Consider the following 9,810-nt stretch of genomic DNA (forward strand, 5'->3'; position numbering starts at 1 on the left):
AGAGGGGGGAGAGGGGGGAGAGGGGAGAGAGGAGAGAAGAGAGAAGAGAGAGAGAGAGAGGTGGGGTGGGGGTGGTAGGAGGTGAGAGGCCAGAGATGTGAGGAAAGGAGCTAGACTGTGTAGGGCCCTGTGAAGGTGTTGGCTTTTAATCTGAGTGAGATGGGAGTCCTGGCAGAGCTCTGGGCACAGGAGGACGGTGTCCTGACTTAGGATTTAATGGGATCCCTCCTAATGCGGTGAATAGAACAGAACAGGAATGGGGATGGAAGTCTGTTAAGATGTCCAGGGAAGAAGACAGTGAGAAGAGGGGAGATGACAGTGAGAAGTGGGAAGATTACGGATATATTTTGAAGGTAGAGCCAACAGGAGTTTTTGATGAATTAGATGTGGGATGGGTAATAAACTCCTCCCTGCCCTTTCCATCCTGTCCAAGTGCCAGAAACGACCTCCACCCCTGTGTTGCCACTTCCTTGCCTTTCCCCTCTCACGCAATCCCCCTGCCTCTTCTCCCCAACTTCCCCCAACATATATGAGAGAAACCTCACTTCTCTTTTCAGGTCCAGAAAGAAGGCCAGCAAGTCTTTCCAATGCCCCCGCCCCGCCCCTTTTCCTTCTTTGAAATTCCACACCACCTCCCTCACCTTGAGAGTTGGGGAGAGGTGGCAGATCTATCACCCCCTTCCAGATTGGTGAGCTTGTCTGACCTTCATGACCCAAGCCTGTTTACCCACACCATCTATTGGTATTATCATAACCTACTGGCTTGTTAATCACTCCTCTTCCCTCCACCGGAGGCTCCGCTGATTCTGCACTACGCCAAGTCCCTTCCCTCAGAGCCGCACTTTTACCTCTCTCATTGGCTCTTCATTCTGCTCGTCTTCAAGCACCCTACTCTTGCTCTCCATTCATTGGATAGGTTTTCGCTCTTAGCATGGTAGCTCCGCCTCCCTACTGGCTGCAAACTCCAGCGGCTCATATTTACTCCAGATTCTTATTGGTTCACTGACCCGCCCATCTCCTTTCAGGTACCCTCCTTGGCCACACCGCCCGCCCATCACTCACCAGACTACATCTGATTGGAGAAGGAGGTGGGCGCACCCTGAGGGCCATAGCCTTGCTGCCCGTAGTCGCCCTGAGGGCCGTAGCCACCGCCACCGCCGCCGGCTGGCTGCCCGTAGTCGGGCTGGTAGCCGCCCTGGGGCCCGTAGGAGTCCTGAGGCCCGTACCCGCCGGGGCCCTGCCCGTAGCCTGCCTCGCCGTAGGCGTCCCCGGGCGCCGGTTGTTTCTCGGGGGCTCCGGGAGGCGCGCGCATGAATGGGGCGGCCCACCCTGTCTCCTTGAACACGAACCACAGGTTGCCGACCCAGAGCACCAGGTTCAGGAAGCCAAACACCTGCGGGGAGAAAAAGCCCGGCTGTCGTCCCGCGCCCAATACCTTGGCGGCCCCGGGGATCGTTGAGGCCGCGCGCGTTGGGCATGGATCTGCGGGCTCCGGAAGGGTGGTGGTTTCTGAAACCCGGACCCTCTGAGTCCCGGCTCATGAACATCAAAATGCAGAAAAATCACCTTGGGTGGGGAGGGGCAGCGAATGTTAGAATTCAGATTCCCGAGGATGTTGAGATGTAGTAATATTACATATATGTGTTTATATATTGCTCATCTACATGTTACATATACACGTTTATACATGTATAAAATATAGTAAGCAAATGTAAAGTTTTAATATAATAAAATGTTAAGCATAACTGATTAAATATGTAAAATATGCAACTAATAGATGCATAAGTACACATGTGTATACACAAATATGTGTAACGACACATGTATGAAGTCTATATATACTTTGAAAACATTCATGTTTTATAAACACAAAAATATGTTTTATATGTATCTATAATAAATATATACAATATAATTCAATTTGGGGACAGGAGCTAATATCTCCACTTTACGGTTGAGGGAACTGAGGCCCAGAGAGGCTAAGTTGCCTACGGTCTCAGCCAGCAAGTAACTCAGGCAGAAAGAGTTGTACTCTTGACATCTATAACGTTTGTATATGACTTACCATATGCCAAGCCCTTTTCTAAGCACTTTATATGTTATTAGCTCACTAAATACTCAGCTTTGGAACAGGACCTATTCTAAGTTTTCAATTTACATGCTCAAACTGAAGCATGAAAGGCTGACTAACTAACTAGTTTCAGGTCACAGAGCTTCCAAGTGGCAAAGCTGGGATTTGAGCTCAGAGAGACTCCTGCCAGTAGGGGGAGTCCAGGTGGGAAATATTTCAAGTTGCTTATTTTGCATATATGGAGAGGGTACTGAGTTGCCAGAGATTTTACATGACTAGGCTGGGCCTGGGATCCAGGTCTCTCAAACTTAATTAGACAGAAGATCTCATGTTCTCTTGGGGGCAGTCTGTGGTGTCACAGTGGTTACAGTTGCTATCGAATCCTTCAAGGCACTGTTGTTGGCATGCCTTCTCCGGGAAGCCCTCTTGGATTTTTTCTGAGTTATTCTCTCATTCTCTCTCCACAATTCCCCATGCTGGACTGCAAGTGACCCGGTTCTCCTCCCCACCCAGCCCAGCCAGCTTCCCAGGGCTTACCACCGAGGTATTGAGGCCAGAGGTCACAGGGTCTCTTATCTCCTTGCATGTATTCTCCTTCTGGTGGCAGCTAGGTATCCCCTTGATAATGGTCTCTGGGTCTGTGGCCATCTTCACATCTGACAGCCCCTTAGCCCATGCCGATGAGCTAACCAGCCACATGAAGGCAAACACTGCCGTGGCCAGGAAGTCCTAGGATGGACAGGGGAGAGGAAGATGGCCTTGTGAGTGGGCTGCTTCATGCTGGGCTGTGGGGCCTCCTCAGATCACAGGCATTCTTGTTAGCGGGGGTCCCCCAGAAGAGGTCTGTCTCTCCCCTGCCTTTTCCCCAACATTCACTTGAAGGCGGCCCTCCTAGCTTGGGCTTGTGCGTGTGTACGTGACACAGAAGATGTGGGAGTATAATTGTGATATGTGGGTGAGAGTGGGGGGGGATTCTGTAGGATGGTTGCTGAATCTGTGGAAAGTAATGTGTCTTTCCACTTTCGTCTGAATGTGGGAATATGTGTCATTTTGTGTCTGGGATGAGGGTGCATGAATACAGCTGTGTAGGAATCAGTGTGTCTGTGTGGCACGACCAGCGTGACTGTCACAGTGAACCTCTGTGTGCTCCTTCCTTTGATCTATACTGTGTGCTTGTGTGAGAGGTGGCAGGTTTCCAGTTAGTAGGCCTGTCTGGGATTCTGTGTGGGCTAAAACTGTGTCCCTGTCACTCTATGATTTGGTGTTCCTAACACTCATAGCAACAGCAGCAGCAGCAGTAACATGTGTGGCTATTATGGTGGCTGCTTGCATGTGGGCCTGTCCAGGATTTGGTGTGGCCTATGAACATGGCTGTTTCCCCAAGGCTCCATGCTCCCAAGCTCCTGCATGCAAGTGGCTGTGGGGGCTCACCAGCATGGGCCCTTTGTTGTTCTCTCGGTACTTGTTCTGCAGAAAGATGTAGGTGGCCAGAGCCCCCATGGAGTAGAGGAAGGCAAACACCGCCACAGTGACAAAGAATTCCGCCGATGAGGAGTAGTCCCCCAGTAGGAAGACTTTGGAAGTGCCCCCTCTGCAGTCGGGTGCATCAAAGTACACTTGGTGCAGCCTGCAGAAAGAGGTGGGCAGGTGTGGCCCAGGCCCTAAGAACCCCCTTCCCCCTGCCCAGTCATGAGTCCCCCAGATTGACAAGGTCCCAGGAAGAGGAGGAAATAACCATCCACAGAGCACCTACTGTGTACCAGTCACATTTCATTGATTGCTCATAGCATCCCCATGAAATAAGTCTTACTCATCCCTCACTCCCACCCAGGCACCTTGGGCCTCTTGGTTATTCGTGGAACATACCAGGCACTCTCCCACCTCAGGGTCTTTGCACTGGAATGTTCTTTTAGATATCCTTATGTCTTACTCTCTTCATCTCCTCCAAGCTTTGCTCAACTGTCCTCTTCTCCGTGAGGCCTTCCCTGATCTTACTATTGAAAATTAAATTCAACCATTCCCTTTCAGTACTCCTTAGTCCCCTCCCGTGCTCCATTTTTCACTATAGCAATGATACCCCATCTGACATACCATTTTTTCTTGATTTTTGCTGATATTTCTTGATTTTTAGATAGCAACTGTAACCACTGTGACAACAGAGAAGGCAGAGCCTTTCTCTGTTTTGTTCACTGTGGTTTTCTAGGGCCTGAAACAGTGCTGCTGCATTGGAGATGCTCAATGTTTTTTTAAGTGAAATGTAGGCTCAGTGAAGTGCATTACCTTGCTCAAAGTTACTCAGCTGGCAAGGGAATGGCGGAGTTGGGATCTGAACCCGGTTTTCCCCCTACATATTGACTCTTCTTCCCATCCTACTTCAGGTCCCCAAGAGGAGGAAATGCATGCATAGTAGTGGAGAGCCCAGAGACTACAAAATAGGAAGAGACAGACAGGAGGATAGACGGGATCCTGGAACAGGATGTGTGTATATGGGGGGGAGGGTCAGATTGGGAAGGCACGGGGCTAAGGCCTTTCCCGTGTGATGGAGCGGTCATAGGGAGACAATGTGTGTGGGGAGGACTGGGATGGGGTCCCCGAGCTCTCACCTCAGATTGGGGGGCAGGATCCTGAGACTGAGCAGATGGTGCCAGTGCCCTTGTGTAGCAAAGGTCCTGAGGCTTATGCTTATTGATCCCCTACTAACTACTTTATACAATTTCCTCATTTAATGACCCTCTCACCCACAATTCTCTAAAGCAGGTATTATTATACCCATTTTATAGATGAACAGAGGCTCAGCAAGTTTATTTGCTTAAGGTTGTGTAGCTGCTAAATGTTGGAGCTAAGAGTTAAATCTGGGTTTGAGTTTCTGGGTTTCTAGAGTGTGCTGGGTTAGAAATGGGGTATCCCAGGGGGGTAATACAAGGCCCTTGGGAGGTATTGGGGCAGTGGGTGGAGTTGTCAGGGGGACCCAGAGCACAGACATTTCCTGGGAGTAAAGGTCAGATCCTCAGGGCATTGAGGTGTTGGCAGGGCATCCACAGATTTTTTTGTGGTCTTCTGGATTCCCAAAGGGCCTGCTCTCAGAAGTAGCCCATGCTGCCAACTCCCCCTCCTCTCCTTCCTCAAACCCTGTTCCCTGGCTTCTGTGAGCCTATGGATCCTTGGTTGCTTCCCTGCTTCTCAGGCCTCCTGGCACGTCCTTTTCTTTCAACCGTTGATCAGGGTCTATGCTGGGCTTTCCTCTCGTCACTCTGCCCTCTCACTCTGGGTGACCTCCTGAGCCTCCATTGACTCTTAGTGCTCAAAATCCTCCCAATTTCCAACTCAATTAGTGACCTCTTTCCTGAGTCCCTCAAACTTGTTTATTTTCTTTATGTTAACACTTATGGAGCACTTATTGTGTGCCCAGCCCTGCGCTAAACACTTTACAAGTATTAATTCCTTTAATTTTCATCATAGCCCTGTAAGGCGAGTATTATTACCCCATTTTACAGATGAGGAAATTGAGATCCGGAGCAGTTATGTGATTTGTCCAAGTAGTGGAGGAGCCTTAGAAGCCTCTATTGAAATTTTGTCTGTGGATCTCTGTCTTCCCACCCTCCAGGAGGTAAGCATCTCTTTGAGGGCAGTGACCTTGCCTGCTTCTGCTCACTCTCATGTACCTAACACCCAGCACAAAGTATGAGCACAAGAAATATCAGAATTGTTTAATTGGCTTTAATCATTCCCTATAGCTAAACAGCACCCCCTCATTATTTTCTATCATAAAACCCTGTATGAGGATGCTCTCCATGAATTTCTCCCAATCTGCAATTGTCCTCTTTATTAATTATTTTTTTATAATGTTGGCTCCATGAGGGTAGGGAACTTGGTCTATTTTGTTCACTGTTATGTCCCCAGCACTTTGAGCAATCCCTGGCATACAACAGATTTTCAAACAATGTGTGTGGAATGAATGAATGGGAATGAATTAATAATATCAGCTAACATTTGTTGAGTACCTACTGTATTAAGGCTATATCTACTTATATAATTTTACTTGTGAACCTTGTTTATTGCCCATCTCCTGCCCCTCCCTTCACTAGACAATAGCCAGAGGGCAACAGCCTATGCCTGCCTCGCTCATCACATGTCCTAGATGTCCAGAGCAGTGTCAGGCACAAAGTAGGTGCTCAGTGCATGTGCTGTGACCCGAATGGGTGTGGTCTCCTGAGATGGGGGCTAGGCAGGGGCCACGGAGGCAGAGGTGTTGGCACGTCCCACCCTAGCCCGCCCTCTCCCAGCAGCGGGCTAGGGTGGGGGCACACCTGAAGGGGTACTCGAATTCGACCTTGATGCTGAGGTTACTGTGGGTCTTGTTGGCACAAATCACGCTCAGCTGGAGCTCCCCACTGTAACTGCCGCATGTGGCAAAGGCGAAGATGGCGAAGACCTTGGGCAGCAGGAATGGGAATGGCCATGGTGAGCCTGTGTGCATGTGGGATGGGGGTGCCCTCCTCTGGACTTATCAGGGCCCAGCACAGGCAGCAGCAGATGGACCAGTCCCCACCCCCACCCCATAATCAGGGCTCATGGAGGCCAAGGACAAGCTGATTACAGGGGTGTGGCTATCTCTTACTGTCTCTCTCTTTCTCTACCTCTCAATGCTCTGACCCCCTCCTTTTCTCTCTTCTGTCTCAGTCTCTCTATTTCTAAGTCTCTCCGCATTTTTGTCAGTCTCTGTTGTTCTCTATTGTTTCTATTTCTCTCGGTATCTCTCTGTCTCTGTCTCTTTATGTGTCTGTCTTTCTCAGATGTCTCTCCATATCTCTGTTTCTTTCTGCCTCTCTGGTATCTCTGTGTGTCTCTTTCTGGCTCTTTTTTTCTCTGTCTCTTTCTGTGTGAATGTATGTCTCTCTCTATGTCTTTCTACTTTTCAGTCTGTCTGTTTCTATCTCCCTGCTCTGTCTCTTACTTGGTCTCTGTATGGTGCTCTTTCTGTCTCCCTCATGCCTCCCTTTCTCTGTGTATCAGTTTCTCTTTTTCTCTTTTTCCTGAGTGTCTCTTTTTTCTCTGTCTCTTTCTCTCCCCAACCCCATTTTTCTGCCTCTTATCCTGCATCGATTTCTCTTTGCACCTCTGTTCTCTGTGCATCTTTCCCTCTCCCTTTTCTTTGTCTCTTTCTGTTTGTCTTTGCTCTCTCATATCTCTGTATGTCTTTTTTCTTGGTATTTCCATCTCTGTCCCCATCATTCCCTGTCTCTCATTCTGTCTTTTTCACTGTCTCTGGTTTTCTCCTGGCTTTGCGTCTCTCCCGCAGCAACCAGCTTCAGGCTCCACCTCCCCTGCCTCTCTCTCACCTCAGGAGAGGAGGTAGGACGTCACAATCTTCCACTTCACAACGGGAGTACCCTTGGCCTTATGTGACTATCACTTCACAGCCCACCCATTCTCTGGCCCCAAACCCCTGGGACTTCATCCTTGGAGCCCCTTCCACCCCAACCCACCCATTCATACCTCGCTCCCCACCCCTACTTTGCCCCTGCTCTTCCGGACCCCACTACCTCCCTCCTTTTCTCTCCCCATGGCCCAGACCACACTCACCCATTGCAGCACCTTCACGAAGCCAAGGGGCTCCTTGACCACTCGGAACTGACCCCCGGCCACCAGCTGAAGAGAAAATCAGTGGGGAGGGGATGGGGTTGTTGGGGATGGAAGCAGAGGTGAGGGGCAAGGCCACCAGGCGATGCCCCCTGTGGATAGGGCATGTGACCTCCAGGAGGGAGTGACGACGTTTGTTTGGAGAGGGGATGAGAAAGAGAAAGTGACACTTCGGGGAAGGTGTGGGCACAGGGTCTCTGATAGAAGATCCCTGGGGTTCAGAACTGGTGGAGAGGTCTGGGGAGATGGTGAGATAGATGGCAGAGGGGGTCAGGGGTGCGGAAGATGGGGGTGGAGTCAGGATGAGTTAGGGAAGGAGAGATCTGAAATGGTAAAGGTGAGTCAGATGACGAAGGGGATCGGGTGGATAGAGTGAGAAATGAGTCGGGGTTCATTAGGGTGGGGGAAGGGGTCTTGAGTGGTGAAGGTGAGTCATAACAGTGAGAGAGTCAGGTTGGCTAGGGTGGGGGAGGGGTCTGCAGCTGTAAACGTGAGTCAGATGGTGGTGATGGAGGGGGTCTGAGGTCATAAGGATGAGGAGGGGTTGGTACTGATTAGAGAGGGAGTGAGGTTTTGAGGTGGTAAAGAGTGAGATGGCAGAGAGGGTCTGAGCTGATTAAGGTGGGGGAGGGCTGGGACATGGCTTCACTGGATATGTGCTGGGGGAGGAAAGACTAGGGGTTTTGGGGAGACAAAACCGGATCGACCCCCTTGGTCTGCCTTGGGGGAAGGGGTGGTCGTCTACTGGGGTACCGTCTGTGTTTGGAGGAACGGGTGTCAGCTCTCCCCCCACCTCCGCCCTTATGCCTTCTGTCGCTCTGTTTCCTAGCTCATCCTCAGCACCCTCCATCTTCCTTCCACTCTCCCCTCCTCCCCCTTTGCCCATACCCTATCCCCAAGACCCCTTCTTCCACCCTTCGCGGTCTCCTGTAAGGAACCGGGCTTCTGGGGGCCCCCGCTGCGGCAGTGAGAATGGCCCTCGCTGCGGCAAAGGATGCACTCCTTTTCTCCACCTCCCCCTTCCCTGATCTGCCGCAGACCCCAGCCCCAGCGTCGGGGACCGGGTGTCCGCTGCCAGGACCCTGACCACCACCTCTCAGAGTCGGCGGATCCGCTGCGACCCGGGCGGGGAGGCTGGGCAGCAGCGGGCTCTGTCCGCGGTGCTGGAACGCGTACCTGATTCACCACGTCCATGTCGGCCAGCAGCAGCATCAGCAATGCGGGGGGCGGGAGGAGCCTGCTAGCAAGGGCGGGCGCGGCGGCGGGGGGAGCGCTCGATCATCAGAACAGCCCAGACGGCCGCAGCTCCGCCCCTCGCGCCCCCACCTCTCTGGCCGCGCACGCCTGCGCACAGAGGCAGTTTCTAAGTTGCTGGCGGCCATTCCAGCCCGGAGGCTGGAGGCATGAGAACATTCTAGGAAGATAGTTCTCTTTGAAAACACGGCTAGATGTTTGGGGAGAGGAGGATCGTTCAGCCCTACAGTATTACTTTTTGCCAGGCCCTTTACTGAGTTTGTTAAATGTGTTCACTCATTTAATCCTTACAACAGCCTTATGTGGTAGGACTATTAATTAGCTACACTTTTATAGATGAGAAAAAATGAGTCCCCACAAAGGTTAAGTGATTTGCACAAGGTCGCGCAGCTAGTAGCTGGCAGTGTCCAAAGTCCCTGTAATTTAAACATAGTTCAGGGTCTTGAGGGTTTCTTCTCATCTGCATTTAAGCACATCTTAAAGCCCCTCTCTTCCCCTTCTAACCATCTCCCCTATTTCTCTTCTTGCCTATTCCAACTCTGCACTTTACATCTTGTTTATTCCTCAACCCTCTCTTAATTGGATTAACCCTTCTTCGTGCTATGAAAACTGGGCCCACCAAGATCAATGGTGATTGCCACATTGTAAAAATCCAGTGACTAAACACAATTGGAATTTAAGATGCTCAACCTCACTCATACTGAAAGAAATGCCTATAAAAACTACTTAGGGGCCGGCCGAGTGGCGTGTTGGTTAAGAACTGGCTTGGGACGCCAGAGGGCCCCGGTTCGGATCCCACATATGAGGGCCAGTGACACTGCCCTCTACAGCTAAGATGCTGAACA

The 9,810-nt window shown here is 50.9% G+C and overlaps 1 protein-coding gene across 1 annotated transcript in view; it reads right to left on the bottom strand.

Annotated features, from left to right (window-relative positions):
• Window positions 1-8,974, bottom strand: part of SYP (synaptophysin) — an 11,873-nt gene extending 2,899 nt beyond the window's left edge. The window contains exons 1-6 of the mRNA XM_019629678.1: window positions 8,888-8,974; window positions 7,655-7,720; window positions 6,379-6,503; window positions 3,503-3,698; window positions 2,609-2,800; window positions 1,063-1,393 (exon numbers count right to left, since the gene is read on the bottom strand). Coding sequence (XP_019485223.1) covers window positions 1,067-1,393; window positions 2,609-2,800; window positions 3,503-3,698; window positions 6,379-6,503; window positions 7,655-7,720; window positions 8,888-8,923 — 942 coding nt within the window. The 5' untranslated portion in view covers window positions 8,924-8,974 and the 3' untranslated portion in view covers window positions 1,063-1,066. The remainder of the gene's footprint in view (window positions 1-1,062; window positions 1,394-2,608; window positions 2,801-3,502; window positions 3,699-6,378; window positions 6,504-7,654; window positions 7,721-8,887) is intronic.
• Window positions 8,975-9,810: the final 836 nt, after the last annotated feature.

The sequence above is a fragment of the Hipposideros armiger genome, unplaced genomic scaffold (assembly GCF_001890085.2).
Source record: "Hipposideros armiger isolate ML-2016 unplaced genomic scaffold, ASM189008v1 scaffold_862, whole genome shotgun sequence".
NCBI lineage: Eukaryota > Metazoa > Chordata > Mammalia > Chiroptera > Hipposideridae > Hipposideros > Hipposideros armiger.